Genomic DNA, 17,423 nt, shown 5'->3' on the forward strand with positions numbered 1-17,423 from the left:
CCATGTGTGGTGCCCCGTTGGCCGCATCGTAGGTAGCCTGGCCCTAGAGGCCGCCGTGAATCAAACCCGTCCGGAGTTTAATGTATTTTCTCTGCGTACCTGTATTGGGTGAAGAGACCTATCGCAGAGGACCTTCTTGACGTAAGCTCCTGTGAGTGCCTGAAAGGCAGTGCGGCGAGCGCGCAGGATTCGCTCTCTCAAAGCGGAGGTGTCGACGCATTTGCGTCTCCTACCACAAAAGATGAGTAATAAGACGGAAGAGGATGAAGATGGACACGCACTTGTCCGGACAATCTGCAGAGTAAATGAATATACGAGGGAATAGATGGCGTAAACACCGCCTGCGCACTCGAGCAAGATGCTGTGCTCGTTTAGCGCGCATAAAGTCCTCGTCTGCCGGAAGAGTTCGCAGCGGCAGTTCGCAGCGGCAGAACCTAAGGACCTTTGGCGAGGCGTGTATCCTGAAGGCGTTCAGGTAGTTCGTCTTGTATTGAGTCCAGAAGCTGCAGAGAGATATCAGTGACGTGGCGCCCAGGAATAGGCATGCGCTTCTGGGATCCACCATTGTGCCAACTGTCATCCTTCGGGAAGACGCCATGGAGGTCATCACTGCCGTCCAGGGCCTTCTGAGCTGCAGACGCACTGAAACCGTTCAGATGCAACAGTCAGAATCCATCAGAGCACAGAACCGCCAGAAAATCGTCAAAGTTCGCCTTGGATTTCGTCCCGGACTGCCCAACCCACCAATCGGTTAAGAGGAATTAACAGCGGTTGGGGAAGGGCGGTCGTTATCTCGCTCGGGTCATCCTCCCACTCCGGGTCTTCATTGTCTTCCTGCAGCGTTGAAGCGTACGTCAGCGAATGGAGGCACCACGATCGCCAGGATCCATCGACGGCGTACCAAGGACTGGCGCATCGCAGCAGTGCTCTAGTGTGACGTCTGCCTCAGGGTATTCTGGGGGCTCGTGGTAGTAGCGGCGGAAGACTCCGAACCCGTTGAATTCAAATCCGTAGACATCATCTTGCGCGCCGGGCATGGCCTGTAGGCTGCTGCTCGTCATCGTCGATGGCTCTTCCACGTATGGGGATCGGTACTCGGGAGGGTGTCGGATGGAGCAGGAATGGGGGAGGGAAGAGGAGTTTGAGGCTGTTCGACGACCTCATCGTACTGAGAGGGCAACAGTTTGGTGGGGGAAGGGGTCGGGGATGGGATTCGCAAATGGGTCGACACCCTGCATGTATGCATTTAATACGCTGCCAAAAACCGAAATGTATCGCACGTACCGGCTCAACGAGCTCCTCATGCCTTCTCCGATTCTCCAGCCGTGCCCGCTTGGAAGCCCGAAATTCCTCCTCGTGTTTGCGTTAGGTCACGAAGTTCGCTGCTTGTGGCATGGTGGTCTTGATGGTAGCCCCAGCGTGATGCGCTCGTGGTTTGAAAGTTGTAGCGGGATGTGTTGTAGCGAGACTACATAAGTATCAGAATTAGAGCGGAGGGGTGAGGAAGATGACATATGGAAGCAGTGTAGAATGTGTGGGAAGTCGGCGCACTACTGACAGCAGCCTCGTACCCGGCTACGCTCTCCTTTCATCATTCCTTGCTGAAGCTCGTCCGCCCGTTCTTCTTCAAGCACTCACACTGCACCTGGTTGCGACGGCGGAGAGAGGTTCGAGGTCAAGTCGTAAAAGTTGGACGGCACGGCGGCTTGGATTATGCGGTCTGAGACCGGGTTTGCTCCAGTGCCGATCATGTATGTCGAGGTATGTTTCTAAGGACAACAACCGCTGACCAACTGACCCTGCAGACGTAGGCATGTCGCCGTACCCTGTCGTACAGCTATCGTCTGCGAGCTCGTGCCGTCACAGGGCAACGAATCCATCAAGGCCATCAATATGCCCTACATCAGCGAAGACCTCGTCGCTCTCTTGTCCGTCTACGAGCTCGCCTCCTCCCTCCAACCACTCGTCAGTGTTTCCCTTTTTCACCCCTACGAACTCCGTCGAGAGCATCCCGGGCAGGCTCGATGACGTCCATAAAGGACGTCGAAATGTCCGACAATATCAGCGAAGATGGCACTCCCCACTCTATGTCGAACAGTCACAGCACGGGTCGCATCCCGAACTGTATGACCATCAACGGCGTTGGGACCCCTTTGAACAGGACACGCCGGGCTCCTGGCACCACCAACAACCCGAGCGTTGCTTCAGCTCCCCCCTCTATCCGCGCCTCCGATGTGTCGTACGCCGATTGCGGCAGAATCGTCACGGATACGGCCACGCTCTCCAAGGTCGTGAAAATATCGCCAGCGTGATCACGCCTGTGCGCAAGAAGACGTTCACAGGCCTATTGAAGGCGATCAGCTTCTGGTATGCCGAGCAATTGAAGCGAATCTTCACCGTGCGCCAGTTCATCCTAGTCTATGTCCGTATATGCTGATCCACTTCTTGTAGTTCGTTCCGATTGCGAACTTCGCCCCATCTATCTTGTTGAGGAACCACCTTCACCCTTGTCCCCGGTGCCCTCCAGAAGAACACTGACAAGGAGGCCTCAGAATCACCCTCTCCGGCGGGCACTGGTGTTCCTACCTCTGCCGCCGTCCCCATGTCTGTCATGACCTCGATTCCTGGCGACAAGAAACTCGTCGTTTTCCATTGAACACGACGATGCGATCACTCTCCGTGCACATGTCCTCCGGTTCAAGCATACCCCAACTGACGACTCGCTGGAAATGACAACCTCTTCACTATGACATCAAGCTCAACGCGTGGGAGAGCTCTCGACCACACCTCTGACGGCGAAGCGGATCCTTGTACCGTCGGCGTTCATCAACAGCAAACTGACGGCCAAGCTCGACCGCTAGCTGGAGGACCTCATGATCGTCGCAAGGTTCGTGCAAGTCGCCAATGCGTGGCCGCTCCGCATCCTGACAATTGCCTTTCAGTCCGTGTCTACCTGAATGGACGCTGGACCTCCCTCTCCCTTCCCTCTTCCCCTTCGCCACTCGCTACAACTTTCTCCAGTCGATCCTTGGGAGATGGAGAAGCACTTCGCGGACTTCGGTCTCCAGGCCGAGTTCGTCTCACACAAGGACGCACTCTCATTGGCGACTCTGGCTCAACAAGACTCTCGAGCACAGTATCTGGTGCTCCCTCAGGCAAGGCTGTCATCGCGGCCCCTCATACACGTTCGTAGAGCAGCCTGCGACCTCTGCAGCTCTACTGTACCCGATCCATCCGCCTACCTTACTCCCGTTAGTCTTGACGACGAATCGGTGTGTGCCGGATCCTTCCTGCTCTCAGTAGGAGCCGGACAGGTGTAAGTGTACTACCATGGTTCATCCGACACGATCAATGTTGACGTCTTTCGGTAGCAACAGGCTCATCGGCGACAACGTCATGCGCTCCTTCTATACCATCTACGGCTCCAGCGACTTCGACTTCTCCGGCAACATGACAACCCGTATATACAGATCCTCCCGCTCGTCGACCCGAACGAGGCTTCCTCCGAGTCAAGGTCCGCCGCGGCTCCGCATCTGGTAGCATCAATTACTATGGCGCACAGAACGTGTCTTCTGCCACCTCTTCCTCTTCTTCTTCTGGCTCGACCTCCGTCGATAATTCAACCGAGTTCAGGTCTGACACGCTCATCAAGCCACTCCGTACCTCCCCGCAGTCCTCGTGATCATGCCTCTCAACACGCTCGTCGTCCTCATCCTCGTCATCACGGGTATTGTCTAGATGTGCCGCCGTCGTAGCCGCTCCGTGCGGTCTTGGTATCTTGATTGGACGTTGGTCGCCGTAACGGAGTGATCTGATGCTCATGCGCGTACGTATCTTGGTATGACGATTTTCCATTCTTGTGCTTTACTCCCACCTCCCTCCCTCCCCTCTCTATCCTCCTATTCACACGCGTCCGCCGCTCATGTTGTGTTGCACTGTCTTTAACGAGCAAATCCTATCATCTAGTCGTACACTCGGTATGCTGGTGACGATGGGCTCTTTGCTGCGGCCGCTCGGTTGGGACGGAATATACATGCTTCAAATCTCTCCAGCTGGATTAGTGTTTCGTATCATGCAGTTTCCCTACGGTGGCAACCTATGGCCAACTCGTTGCGCGCAAAGTCGCGTTTCTCACATGATCGAGGTGGGGCCCTTGCCCCGATATCTGAATCAAGTCGTCACCCATTTCCTTTTTGCCCACCCCCAACTCTCCCTTCAACGCCGTCCGCAGCCCGAAATGTCCAAGACCACGCAGAATCTCCTTGCAGGGATAACGAAGAGGACTCTCGCGAAGAACTCAAGCCAAAAGAAGACGCCGACTCCCTCTAGAAACAAGCAGCTGGTTAACAAGCCCCCGAAGAAGGCCTTTCCTCCAGAAAGTTACTAAGAGGACGAAGAACGTCTCGCCGAGGCCCGACGCGGAAGCTCAGCTCTCCTCCCACCAACGAAGGCCGACCACAGCCCAAGAAGCGCAAGGCGTCGTCCTCGGCAACCTCGGAAGAGGCCGACGAATTGCAGGAGATCGACGAGGAGATGCGCAGCCTCGCGTATCTTGATGCCCCGGTGAAGCTCGACCCCCCGAGCAAGGTATGTACGTGCTCACTATATGTGCGCTCATAACGCATTGGGCGTCTTTTTACTATGCGCCCTCTACCGCACTCAGCGAAGCTACTCGTCGCAAGAACCGCTGCAGCAAGCCTACCAGTCCATGCCGGGGATCACCCATTGGGGTAAGTTCACTCTCCATAAGTCGGATACATTACTCACGGAATTCCTCCGCAGGAATTCAAATACAGCTTCGAGATTTCCTACGCGGCAGACCTCAATATGCTCCCAGGACTCGTGCAGGAAACGATACTTAGACCGCCTCAGAAAACGCAGCTTGTGGAGTTCGTGTATGTCCGCTTCATGGGAGAGTAACTACACACGCGCCTGGATGGAGGGGGCCAATCGTCGAGCGGGGCACAACTGCTGGATATGGCGCCATACCGATGTTTGTTGACAGATAATGCCCCAAGAATGAGCGAAGCTCGAAGCGGTCTATCGTTTCCTGGCCATGGGCCCTGGTCAGCAACCCGCGCCGGGTTGTCGACAAGGGCTTATGTAAGGTGGCTTAGTTGTCGCATCGTGCTCTCCTCATGTCTCTGGGATGTTCAACCTGCGAGGTCACAAATTATGCTCCTTCGAACCATCATGTCCCGGGAGTACGCTGAATTAGCTCGCTTGCCCGGAGGGCACAATGGCGCGATCACCGCCATTTCATTCAGTCCCGGCGCGAAGTATCTCGCCACAGCAGCTACTGACAATAGGATCTGTATCTGGGAGATTGCGAGCCGCAAACTCCGGAGCAGATATCACGGAAGCAGCTACGCTTTGTGCTTCGCTTGGGTACCTGAGGGAGAAGGGCATCTGCTATGCGGCATGCTGGACGGTTATGTAGTGTCTTTGACATTCACCCCGGTAGGTCCATCAAGATGCTCTATACGTTCTCTTTGACTCATAAAAGTATAGAGAACGATACGTGCCCAGGGGTTAGTCATCCATACATCAGCCGTAGAAGCCATTGCAGTTCTGGGAAGTCGGGTAGCTTCTGGATCACGCCGAGAACTTCGAGTATGGGATTGGCGGGCGGATGGTAAGTGACAGTCTAACTTCTGCCCGCTTTTAGAAGTGACACTCAAGATAGGGCGCTGGTCGCTGCATCGCGAGCTGGAAGAACCTCCGATCGGCTACCAGGAAGAAGTTTCAATAGCGCATCTTCATTGGATTGCTGCAGCGCGACTTATTCGTTTGGTGGTTGTGTATGTGGAACACGGAGTCCGGTACGACGTTTCGCCACCTGAACGGCGACTTAACGATGACCAGCGGTCTGAATGCAGGGTTTTTGATGCCAGGACTTGGAAATGTCTCCAGGACAGACAGGATGTCAAGCCAATGTGGGTTTCCCTCTCGGTGTTTATTCTGCGGCGCTCTCCTCATCCGGCCTTAATACGTATGCAACGGCAGCGCAAGGGCAGACGTGAGCGTCGATGATGGACGTCTCGCGATTGCGAATCCTCTATCGGGATTTGGTATCTATTCTCTTAGATCTGGAGACCTTATACGTGCTTTCGGTCACGAAGTCGGCCACAAGCGTGCAACGCCAGTCAAGTTCATTGAATCTGGCAAGGCAATAGTCGGAGGAACTACAGTCGGTGAGGTGAACATCTGGGATATTGAGACAGGGCGGAAGGTTCAGACCATCGTGCACGCAGGTACGCATTCTGGACAATTCCAACTTGCACAACAGTGATGAACTTCCTGCCTAAGATCATCGTCTCATACTCTCGCTTGACGTGAATAGTTGTTCGCTCCTATATCGCTCACATACTGATTGATGATATCTCAGGCCCAGTACGACTGCAACGAGAGGCAATATCTCATTGCCACTGCATCTTGCGAGGAGCTTCCCTATACCGTATTCTTGTGGGCCAAGAAAGAGCTGAGTATGTCACGCCATATGTCATCTAACTACTGCTAACTGTCTCCTGTAGACGTCTCTTCACCGAGTCCGATGAGCAATGCATGGGCAATGGTTTGTGAATACTGGCAATCGTCATCGCCCCTATGCTGATCTTGAAGACGTGTTTTCAGTCCGGATTAATATTCACACTCTGTCTCACAGGAATAGCGGTCTTCATTGGAATGAGCCTTTCGGTTTTCGATAGTATCAGTGTGAGGCATCTAGTGCACATCCGGTTACTAGTAGAGAGCTCATGGTGCATCTACCCAGGGAGTTTCGACGCCGAAATCCCAGGACCTTGTCATACGACAGGCAGCCAATTGATCATCCAGCTTCGTAGATGCACTTGGCGGAGAGCGGACGGTGCCATCTGAAAGCAGTGTGAGGAGGTTGGGCAGGGGACCAGCAGTAGCGGACGCAGCGTAGCCTGAGTCGAGCCGCGGTTATCCTGCTGTCGCGTAACGGGTGGAACGAAGTGCCTATTTTGCTACGTATGAGAATATATGGCACTAGCTACGCGAGCAAGCAAGGGAGTAGGGGTGGGCTGAGACACGAGGAAGCTAAGCGAGCGTGAGGAGGTCGCGAGCGTCGACGTGGTAGCGCCGGCACCCCGCTAGTGCTGGACGCCCAGGTTCCCCACTGCGCCGCACCTGCTCGCACTCATCCTTGTCCTCTCCACCGCGCATTGCTCATCTTCTTGCTAGTGCTCGTCTCTTCTCCGCATCTCCAGTGCTCTTGCGTCGACCTCTTCCTCCCCTCCTTTCCAGCTGCCGCCGTCTGTGCTCGCATGGTGCGTCTGTCTTATGCTCATGACATACTTACTCACACTTGTAGCTTACTCGCGTACACTCCCGGAGTCGTACACCTATCCTCATCGTACACCTATCCTCATATCTTCGCAACCTGCCCGTCTTCCCTCAAACTCTTTCGCCGCCGCTCTTCGTCGCAAGCACATCAAGCCCGAGGCTCGACTGAGCGACCAACTAACACCCCGAACCGGCGAGTATGCCCCTGCAACTACGATACGACTCGCCTGGGAGTATGACGGCGTGGACGAGTCCTCCGAGCCACGAGAGAGATGGATGGGATGATGAGCAGTTGCTGCTCCCTGCGCGCGACGCGTCATCAATTCGGTGAGTACACTTACATTTAGTCATGCACATGCTCCGCATCTCTACTTATGCAAGTTCATGGAGGGGATCGACTTCTTCCTCCCCAAGCTCATGGACGAGCTCATGGAGACCATGCCCGTGCAGAAGCAGATCCGCGCCGGCGTGCGCACACGCTTCAAGGTGTTCGTCGCCATCGGCCACTTCGGCGGCCACGTCGGGCTCGGCCTCAAGTGCGCGAAGGAGGTCGCGACCGCCATATAATCCTCGCCAGGCTATCCCTCTTTCTCTTTCGGAGAGACCACTGGGGTGCCACCTCGGTGAGCCCCACACCATGCCCTCCAAGGTCAACGGCAAGGTCGATTCCGTTTTGTGCCGCCTCATTGCCGCCCCTCGTAATACGCCTTTTCATCCCTCGTCGCGCATCTCGTGCACACGCGCTCTCCTGCTCGGTCAGTAATTCCCGGCTTCTATGACATCCTTATCTCGAGGTTACGTTTCGCGCATGCTCTCTCCCGGGGCGGGAATTAGCTTCGTCCGCCCGAACCTGTGCGGAGTTCCGGTTCGCGCGCGATGGATTATGGATATAGTGATCGATGGGACGCGGCGGTGAAGACAGATGGCATGGTGAAGGGCAAGGCTGCGTACGCACACAAGAAAGCTACGATGTGGAAGGGCAAGCGCGCTGCCGTCGTCGAACAATATGACGCCTGGTGTCATAAGGGCGTTGATAGCGAGCAGCTGGATCACACCCGCGTAAGTTCGGTCGGTCAGATCGTTTCGTGTACTTGCTAACAAGAGTCGCAGTCCATTGGTCCGTATCTTGAAGGCCTCGTTGATGATTTGGCTCTGTGGGAGCCTATCATGAAGACCATGCAAATGGAGTAGATCGCCTTCCTCCCAAAGCCGCTTCCTTGTTGGACATGCCCCACCAGCCATGAGTGGGAGACTTTCGCTCAGCGGGCTGATTGCTGGGGTGCGTATCGTTCACTTTTGGAGATTCGAGGGTTTAGGCTACTTCATGCTCACCTTGGAATTCGCCTCCGGCAGATGGCATCGTCTCGGTGACATTCCTCGGCCAGCCCTTTGTCATCCACAAGCACGCTGTCGATCTGCTCAAGATGATCGTTCATCTACTGCTCCCGGCCCGTTCGGCTGGAACAGGTCCATTGCTTCCTCGAGTACCGCTTTCTACTCTTCCAACTTATCGGCAGCCGCAAGAACATGGAGCGTTTCGTTGCTCTTGTTCACAGTACCCGGGCTTTCGACTATGGGCGTCACATGTACAGGGAGCCCAACACCCTCGAGCGCGTTCGAAGGTATGATCGTAGCGGCGGTGGTCCGTCTTCGATATCTGACGGTCTGTATCTTGATGCAGGCCCCTCCGTGGTATTATCTTCGTGATGTCTCACAGCTACGAGGTCCAGGCTGACAACGATCCCTTTGTCGCTATGGTTGACGAAGCGATGGAGCAGTTTGCTCTCTGCACGGCTACCGGCGCGATCCTCGCGAACATCTTCCTCCGTATGTCTTCGTCAAATGTCTACGAGTGCACGGGGCCACACACTGACGTTTTCCCATGGGTATAGTCGCTCACACTCCCTCTTGGTTCCCTGGTGCCGTTGTCAAGAACACTGCGGCGGCCTGGAGGAAAACGCTCGACCTCGTGTGAGACCAGCTCCATAGCTTTATCAAGCAGCAGATGGTCAGTGTGGAACCTTTCTTGACAGCATGCCAGGGCGCTGACCTGACTGCGTCGCGTCTTCCTTTCTGCAGGCCGCCGGTAATAGCATCCCCGACTTCACCTCGGACCTTCTTGGAGCGAGCTCACCCCCGAATGTGAAACTCTCATCAAGAATGCCGCCTCATCGCTGTACGCCGGCGGTGCTGACACGGTGGACTGAAAATGTGAATGCTCAAGTGGACGCTTCCACGAGTCCTACCTGCAGCTCATCCGGCGGCTGCTGCCGATGATGCCGCACCCATGGATTAACACGGTCTTCTTCCGAACCTCCGGCTCTGAGGCCGTCGATAAGTTGGTTCGCACGGTCACCGGCCGACAGAACATCATCAAAATGCAGGGCGCATACGACGGCCTGACGTTCGGCGCCATGGCGGTCACGAAGAGCAAGACGATCCACAGTGAGGGCATGCACCCGCTCATGGTGCGTACCGCTGTGTCACCATTTACCTACTGTCTCATGCGCTGACCACACTACCATGTTCAGCCCGGAGTCTTCACGATCCCCTACCCGTTCTGGCACCAGCTCGGCGTGCCCTCAGACACGCCGAGCTCGAAGATCTCCGAGATGTGCTTGGAGCAGCTTTTTCTCCTCGCTCAGTCGACGAACCCGAAGGATGAACCCGAGGTCTACGGATCCCTTCGCGTTCAAGCCAAAGCGGTTCATGAAGACTCCTGGCCAATGAGACGCAGGCGGACCCTCGCACCACTGGTTTCTGTTTCGGTCGTCGCATTCATCCCCGGTCTCCGGCTTGCGAAACTCTGAACATTTCGGTCTTCCTCGCTGTCGCGATGAACGTGGCTTGCTCATTGGCTTATAATCGGCTGCTAATCCCCTTGAAATTGCTTGCCGCTGGCGGCGATTCGCTGTGGGCACGATAGTAGAAGACTACCTGCCTCGTCTATCATGCAGTCTTCTCCGACCACCCGCGTGCAGAAGCTCTCGCCCGACACAGCGTTAGTCCTCCGCCAACTCTCGCTGAGCGGTCACTGGCCAATTGTGCATCCTTCGCAGTTCTCGCGCAAATCCACGTACTTCCTCGTTCCCTCCATTTCCGAAGATCCGACGTTCCTTGCTACATCAGCACGTGCGCGGTCGGCCAGTTCTACGTCCGCTCTGGCGGTCTTGCCTGCAAAGGCCACATTCGACCCCCAGGCGACCGCAAAGATATTCATTGAGAGCTGAGTGCAGATTCTCCACCCCATCGGGATACCATCCACATATCGTCCGACCCCACTCACTTGGGAGAACGACACCCTCGTGCGGAGAGACAAAGACTAGGAGATTCTTGTGACGTACTACATGCGGGCCTGCGCTGGACGAGTATCCGAGCGACGTCGGAGATCACGAGGCGTGAAGAAATACAGGCGCTTCAGGCCACAGCGTGCCTACTCGTACCATACGGTATGAATGTATTCAGTCCATCGCGATCTAGTAATTGATTGTCTGATAGTCTTTGTCGTACCCTAACGCATGTCGCTTAATCCGAACAGCAAGATCACCGTCGCAGGAGTTGTACCCTCTGCCTCCAAGGTGAACAGCAGCCGTGCACTCTCGGCGTTCCTGACTGGAGCCACTAATCGTGTCAAGGACATCTGGCTCGTGCGTACGTCCAACGACTAAAGGCTGTCGGCCCTCTTCGTGATGTAGCGATCGGACGTGGAGTAGGCCGAGTAGTGGGTCGAAAGCGGCCTGTTTGGGGCGGATCCCATCGTCTATCACGGTGCTCTGGGTGAGTCGAGCCCCATACCTCGTTCATCGCGATTGCTGACGCGAGACCTCACCCTGCCCATGCAGTTCCACTGGATGTGTCGTACGGCAAACTGCGCTTTGCAAATGTCCTCGGCACCCTCACGGCTGTCGAGCTCGCCCCTATAGGCAAGCCGAAGTTGTTCACGTTCGTCGAGTACTACTACAACGTCCGGCTCTCGGAAGCCTGAGGCCATTCCTGAGAGCTGTGGCCTGAGGGGGCCCGCAGCTGGCTCAGAAGAGACCGAATACAGCCAGGGCAAGTGTCTCTGAGAAGCTGCTGTTTGAGGCCGGCAAGCGCGGTTTGGGCGGTCGCATCGTCCGCCCTGGGCAGGACGTCTGAGGCCCACAATCAGCAGGTACGTGCGGGTTCTCTTTGCGCTCCCTTTTCTGACGAGCATTCACACCCACACCCAGTGACGAATACGGACGACTTCCTCTAGCATCCCCTCAACGGCTTCATACAGCTCGGCCTCGAACTGTATATGAAGAACACTGAACGTGGTCCCCGTCGATGATGCGTCGCGTGACGCTGCGCCATCTCTGCGCTGTTTTCCATGCCAATGACACGCTAGCGGCTAGACGTGCTCGACGATCTGCCGAGGAGGAAGGTCCCCGCATACCAGCAGCCAGTAATCTCGAAGAATGAGTCCGATGCCCTGGCGAAGTAGCATTCAACCGTGCCAACATCACAAAGAGGAGGAAGAGATCTCTGAAAAGATGCTGTCTTCATAGTACTTCGTAGCATTCAGATACATGCAAAGAGTGAACAAGATTCTGGCTTGTAACTAGTACGTGAAAGGGCTGGAACTGACATCCGGACGAACGGGAACTTCAAATCGCACTTCGCGTCTGTGGCCACCCTCTGCTGTGTACGTCAACACACAAAGCAATCCATCCCTGAGAATGATTTTCTCATTCTCCTCGCCCACGTCCTGATGCGGGATGCCGAAATTATGCTCAATCGAGTGCAAGGTTTGCGCTCCGATGCCCAGCCAAGGGCGCGTACTCATTGGAGCGTAGACATCGAAGCTGTACCCTTGCGGATGCTTGAGTGACTTGTCTGTATTGTTGGCGTACACGAAGTCGAGGCAGTACTCTCGACGGGTCAGAGAGCCCGGCCACATGCGAAGGGAGTAGGAGCTCCCTGGGATGGCGATGATGACGACATCTGGATCCCCCGGGGATGGTTTAACCTAGACGAACACTGGAGTCAGAGACGGGAGTAATATAGCTGGGACTTGTCATGACTTACCCCAGTAACCTCAGCCGGCTCCTCCAAGAGCTCGGTAATGCAAGCCATGGCAGCTGCGGGGTCGTTCCCTTGCATGAGGATGAATTGGGACCATTCACGCGCGAGCCTCATCGGCAATTGCTCTGCTTCGACGTCACCGAGGTCGTCACAGCCGAGCACGAATAGTTCGAAATCGTTTTGCGGCTGATAGTCTGGGTATCGAGTGCGGACTATCTGCGTGTACAGCTCACGCGCGGTCGGAACGGTGCGTGCAACGGGGGGGATGGTACGGTTGGGCGCAACCAGGGGAACGGTGTTCACGGACGGTGTTTGGGCAGCCAAGACTAGGCTAGATCCCAGCGCGAACAGCTCGGCGTCATCCTTCGGCTTGAAGCCAGGGTAATGAGTGCGAACGAGTTGGTTGTAGAGCTCGCGCAAGGCGACGTAGATGGCTGCGTTGGCAGCAACGGAGGAGAGCACTGTGCCGGACGATGTGGTAGCAGTTTCCGATGACGAAGCTCGAGGCGTGGGCATGGTGGTTTGACGAGTTACCGGGGCAGTAACGATTACAGGTGTTCCGGGCGCGTCAGTGGCACCCGATCCGGAGTGTGTGTATGAGGCGGAGGTAGCGTTGGGGGACGTGGAGCGGGGGTAGGAGGCAAGGGTCCTGACGCTGACCTCGTCGTCCGGCGATTCCGTCTTCAGAAAGAAATGTTGAGATCAAACAGTCAGGTTGGAGCAGGACGGACATCAACAAGAGCTCGCCGCACCTCAGATAGATTCCCCAGCAATGGGCGGGGGCGCGGACGCAGCATGTTGCGCCGCCTCATGGTGAGGTTCGGTTACGTGAAGACTGTAGGGGGAGAGAAGCCTTCGGGCTTGGGGGGAGTGTGTCGCAATCGTGGTCCCCATTATACTAACAGATCCTTTGTGATGCTTCCGGTGTGTACCGGAATGATGCCAGAATGGGTACCATTTCTCAGGACCTGAAACGGAGGTGTTGATAGATAAGTAAAAGGACCCACGAGAAGACACCCCACATGATCATACCGCTTCCTTGACCTGACTTGCAGTCATATGACATTCCCCATATCTCAGAGAACCTGTAGAGGAAGACTAACACGGTGCAGGCATTCCCGGTCCAGAACGTCGAAGAGGAGGAAGATCAACCGTGTTTGGACAGCATATAGTGGCTGATTGGTCCCGACGAGACCTCGTGCAATACTTACTATTTTGAGGGCTGATGTTTACGGCTCCCATCAATCCTGACGTCCGCACGATGTCTTGGTACAATGCAGATGGTGACGGGTCGAGAAGGGCAACGTTTCATAAAACTTCCGTGATGACCCCCTTCGATGTTAATATTGGGGACACGAGGTTGTCGAAGATTCTCGTCCACAAAGCAAGCAGCGGCCGAAGGAATGATGAATTGGGGCCGCAACACTGCGGATGGTGACGGGTCGAGAAGGGCACCGTTTCATAGGACTTCCGTATCCCCATCCTTTTTGCGCGTCCGGTGAAATTTTCAGCCTCCTTGTGCGCAGAAGCAACTATGAGATCGGCAAACCTTACGGATGTGACGAAAGTCAACGAGCCTATGGATCCATGAATCTTAGTTCTTTTCTTCAAGTCGGTTGATAGCGGCACCATCCCCTTCCTGCACAATGAAAGCTGAACCAACGAAGAAATCTCGGGCGGCCGGCGTGATGTTCGTCATCACCGCACGTAGCACTACATAAACGTCCCTGCTGGTACCGTGTCAGGCAACGCATCCCGCAGCGCCTCACATAGTATGTCTCTCTTTTCCCTCCCCGTCGTGTCTCATATCTGACATCCCATCCCTGCCCAGCTCCAACCGGCTCTCCCAAGGTGCTTTGCCGCAATCCTCCCCACAAACCGTCACACCAATGAGGACTAGTACGCATCGTACACGTCTTACACATCACCGGCCTGACTGACTCTTTGACCAGCTATGATGCTCGGATCAGGTGCCTCCCTCCACCGGGATCAGACAGCGGCTGACATCTTTTGGGAGAATATTTGGACCGCGAACGGGGTTGTCCACCGGGTCCTGCACGTGTGCGTGACTTGGGGTATCTCGGTCGTTTTAGTCCAAACCGGCGTTTGCCCGGAGGAAGGCAAGTTGCCTGACGTCTGGCATGACCACGCCTTGTCCCTACAGGCGGTCAGAGTCGACGACGACGGTCCCGAGAACCTGGACGTCCATGGCGCCCCCGCAGCTCTCCCGAATGCCAACCAGATCAACCACGGCCCAAACGCGTTCTACGTCGTCGACGGTCGCGTGGCGTTGGCAAAGCCCGTGCCCTGGCACCATCGGGTCACTGTCAGGCCGGCCAGAGAGGGCGAGACGTGGCACTACCACCAGTGCGCACCCCGCAAGGACCATGGGCCTCCGCCTCCCGTCCTGCCGGTCAACAAAGGATCGCATGTTGAGTTCACCGCCCTGCGCTTCAGTACCCAAGTGCAGAGTTATCGCACTGCGGTGGGGGTTGTGAGACACGATCGTCCAGCTCGTGACTGACACTAACGGGACATTCGAGCCTATCGGACGCTGTCCGTTCTTTTCGCAAACATATGTATCATCGTGTACTCTGTACTGTTTCCAAAGTATCTGTCTCCCCAATCGACATATGAGAATCGCGCGTCCAGTATCTGCGACGACCATGTGGGTATCCGAAGGAGTGGCACTCACCGCGTTCAGTATGGCCCACGAGCTCATACGCCCAGGAGGAGCGCAGCGTCAGGGTCCATCCAAAGTGGGAAGACAATCGCACGGAAGCTTGATCGTGCGCAGGTCTAGGAGCTGCGCGTCCTTTGAACTCCCAGACACGATGCGCGGATTCGACGTGGAACCAGACGAACTGCGATGAGATCACAATCTCGTCGGCCGTTCTTGCGTCCTCTACGCAGATGATGTGGGAAGCTATAGATCTAGAGAGCCGGCGAGGGTCCCGGTTTTGCGAGCGCGCACTCTGATAGCGTGAGAATTGACATGCAGCCTCGGCATGGTGACCATGCCGAGCCCGTCTGACTAGTTTTCGACCTCCTAGCTAGATCTTGAAGTTGTCAACAGCCGCCATGACGATGTCAGCAAACTTGACAATTGTCAGCGTTCTCGTCTTCTTTGCCTCTTGGGCGATATTCGGTCTATGCCGGAACAGACGGAGCAGACGGACTTTCACAGTGTTGGGCGACATCAAGTACCGTGGACATGAACTACCATCGGATTACAGTTTTCTTTCTACTACCGCTGTGCGGACCCTCGAGACCACGAATTTGGCCTACACCGCCCCAGCGCATCCAGATGTAAGGCAAAGTGTACCTGTCGTATTCCGCGTGTTCGACAAATCGCGTGCGACGTCCATGCAGCAGTGAGCACTTCATCTTGAGCATATCTTTGAGACAATCTAAAGGGAAGTACGTCAGTGGACATATTCCGCTGGTGGACCAGAAGATCCGGGTCGCCTCGACATCCCGAGCCTCAACTCCCGTGGCGTCTCGAGGACAGTCTCTCGAGCCCGCATCAGGCACGGATCCGGAGCCATTGCCTTCTGAATGTCACGAAATTCCTCGTGCGGTTAGGTTCGTGGAAGAACAGCAAGTTCCCGGGCCGTCCTCCAGTCACGAACCACAATACCCCGAAGTGCTCCCCCGGACGGCATCGTCCGCTGGTGCAAGTAGTTCTAACGTATGATTTGGTATATGTATTTGTTGCGCTATAAATCTGACCTCACAAGCAGCGTATCGATCATACTTTTACTCGCTACTTTCGCGCATTTCGAGGGAGCGGAGTCGCGGAAAACAGTGACGAGTTCAAAAACGGCACTGCGTGGTTTCAATCGAAGTCACAATACCCCATACCGCATCCACCCGATATGACAGATTCTCCCCGTCTCCGTATAGGTGACCTGTTTTGTCACTTCTCCCCCTCGAGAGAGCAAGTATGGTTGCGCGCACTCGACGCCCATGGCCAGCCGTTTTGGCAAGAGATCTATCTCGGCTATAAACGGATCGACGGTCGACGGCTGGTTTTGACTGATTCCTGGAGGTTGCCCTCTTGGATATCCGAGAACACGTACAACACCAAGCACAAGAAACGTCGTAAGTCTTCACCCTCGAACATGACCTGCATTCGATGTTGAGCAACGCCCCCTAGTCGATCAATTGTAGTTCTACCCTCTACTGGTATCGATCCTGGGTTTGCTTATCTTGTATATCCCTTCGAATTTCCCTCGTCACTCCCAATCACAGGATGTCGTATAGGTGTCACTATTTAGAAGTTGAACGTCCATACAATGACCGCGCAGGTAGTATGCGGACAGGCGCGCATCCATGACAACCGCGTGTTAGTAGCGTGTACCTCATATCGTCCTCGCCGCTTCGCTCCGCTCTTCTATATACATGTACACCTGCCATCGTCTTCTACTTTTGACTATCCACAGGTGCTGCTATGGCTTCATGTGAGGTGCTCTCGGTGTTGACAGTCCATACTGCGTCCATCAATGCTCTCTCGTTTTCACCCGATGGGCAGTACCTCGCGAGCGGGTCGGACGATGGTACCGTCTTCGTGTTCGAGGTCAACAGTTGGGTAGACGTCTACAAGTTGGATGGACTCAGCCCGGTGACTGCACTGCTGTGGTTGGGCAGTGATGCAGGCTCGTTGTGCGCCGGATTCGGAGACGGTAGACTCTTATGCGTCGACATTCATTCTACTCTGGTACGCCCCACTTATTGATGAAACGCTCTTCGATTGAGTCAAGCTTTATCCCCTAACTCTTTAGGACGAAGGGGGGCCCTTCTATATCCCTCGATTAGGCGGGGGTGTTATCGAGTGTATCTCCGTTGACACTTCAACTGGACAACTCGTTCTTTGCGCCGGATCTGATGTGGAGATATGGGATCATGTTGGAAAGAGTGCGTAGCTCACATCTTTCGAAAACATACACTATACTGAACCACGCTTGCAGACATGATGACGAAGAAGACGCTTCCTGGACCGGACGTAGACTCGGGACCGTGGAGAACCATGCCAGCCTTGTCTGAACACCGCGCACCTTGCGACGGTG

The 17,423-nt window shown here is 55.3% G+C and overlaps 7 protein-coding genes and 1 pseudogene across 8 annotated transcripts; 7 read left to right on the plus strand and 1 right to left on the minus strand.

Annotated features, from left to right (window-relative positions):
- Positions 1–1,713: 1,713 nt before the first annotated feature.
- Positions 1,714–2,312, plus strand: L226DRAFT_574408 (uncharacterized protein; the record flags this gene model as incomplete). The annotated part of the gene is made up of 3 exons (XM_067685036.1): positions 1,714–1,751; positions 1,806–1,965; positions 2,040–2,312. The coding sequence occupies 3 exons, from the start codon at positions 1,714–1,716 to the stop codon at positions 2,310–2,312; spliced, it is 471 nt and encodes a 156-aa protein (XP_067531542.1).
- Positions 2,313–2,957: 645 nt separating this feature from the next.
- L226DRAFT_574409 (uncharacterized protein) lies at positions 2,958–3,738 on the plus strand (the record flags this gene model as incomplete). Its single annotated transcript, XM_067685037.1, has 4 exons — positions 2,958–3,136; positions 3,194–3,316; positions 3,372–3,460; positions 3,653–3,738. 4 exons carry the CDS (start codon positions 2,958–2,960, stop codon positions 3,736–3,738), a joined length of 477 nt encoding a protein of 158 aa, XP_067531543.1.
- A 1,518-nt stretch (positions 3,739–5,256) lies between these two features.
- On the plus strand, positions 5,257–6,223 carry L226DRAFT_423622 (WD40 repeat-like protein; the record flags this gene model as incomplete). The annotated part of the gene is made up of 5 exons (XM_067674608.1): positions 5,257–5,460; positions 5,512–5,635; positions 5,672–5,822; positions 5,880–5,936; positions 6,007–6,223. Coding segments are annotated over 5 exons (753 nt in total), but the record flags the coding sequence as incomplete, so codon positions are not given.
- A 1,478-nt stretch (positions 6,224–7,701) lies between these two features.
- On the plus strand, positions 7,702–8,014 carry L226DRAFT_592516 (annotated as a pseudogene; the record flags this gene model as incomplete). Its single annotated transcript has 1 exon — positions 7,702–8,014. A coding segment is annotated over one exon (313 nt), but the record flags the coding sequence as incomplete, so codon positions are not given.
- Positions 8,015–8,184: 170 nt separating this feature from the next.
- On the plus strand, positions 8,185–10,538 carry L226DRAFT_574411 (uncharacterized protein; the record flags this gene model as incomplete). The annotated part of the gene is made up of 10 exons (XM_067685038.1): positions 8,185–8,367; positions 8,419–8,495; positions 8,547–8,587; positions 8,662–8,699; positions 8,776–8,930; positions 8,990–9,135; positions 9,201–9,279; positions 9,533–9,776; positions 9,840–10,013; positions 10,266–10,538. The coding sequence occupies 10 exons, from the start codon at positions 8,185–8,187 to the stop codon at positions 10,536–10,538; spliced, it is 1,410 nt and encodes a 469-aa protein (XP_067531545.1).
- Positions 10,539–10,826: 288 nt separating this feature from the next.
- L226DRAFT_574412 (uncharacterized protein) lies at positions 10,827–11,293 on the plus strand (the record flags this gene model as incomplete). The annotated part of the gene is made up of 3 exons (XM_067685039.1): positions 10,827–10,955; positions 11,031–11,085; positions 11,151–11,293. 3 exons carry the CDS (start codon positions 10,827–10,829, stop codon positions 11,291–11,293), a joined length of 327 nt encoding a protein of 108 aa, XP_067531546.1.
- A 630-nt stretch (positions 11,294–11,923) lies between these two features.
- Positions 11,924–12,624, minus strand: L226DRAFT_428799 (uncharacterized protein; the record flags this gene model as incomplete). The annotated part of the gene is made up of 2 exons (XM_067674681.1): positions 11,924–12,298; positions 12,358–12,624. Coding segments are annotated over 2 exons (642 nt in total), but the record flags the coding sequence as incomplete, so codon positions are not given.
- A 1,684-nt stretch (positions 12,625–14,308) lies between these two features.
- L226DRAFT_469431 (uncharacterized protein) lies at positions 14,309–14,878 on the plus strand (the record flags this gene model as incomplete). The annotated part of the gene is made up of 1 exon (XM_067676218.1): positions 14,309–14,878. The coding sequence occupies one exon, from the start codon at positions 14,309–14,311 to the stop codon at positions 14,876–14,878; it is 570 nt and encodes a 189-aa protein (XP_067531548.1).
- Positions 14,879–17,423: the final 2,545 nt, after the last annotated feature.

The sequence above is a fragment of the Lentinus tigrinus genome, assembly GCF_003813185.1.
Source record: "Lentinus tigrinus ALCF2SS1-7 unplaced genomic scaffold L226scaffold_33, whole genome shotgun sequence".
NCBI lineage: Eukaryota > Fungi > Basidiomycota > Agaricomycetes > Polyporales > Polyporaceae > Lentinus > Lentinus tigrinus.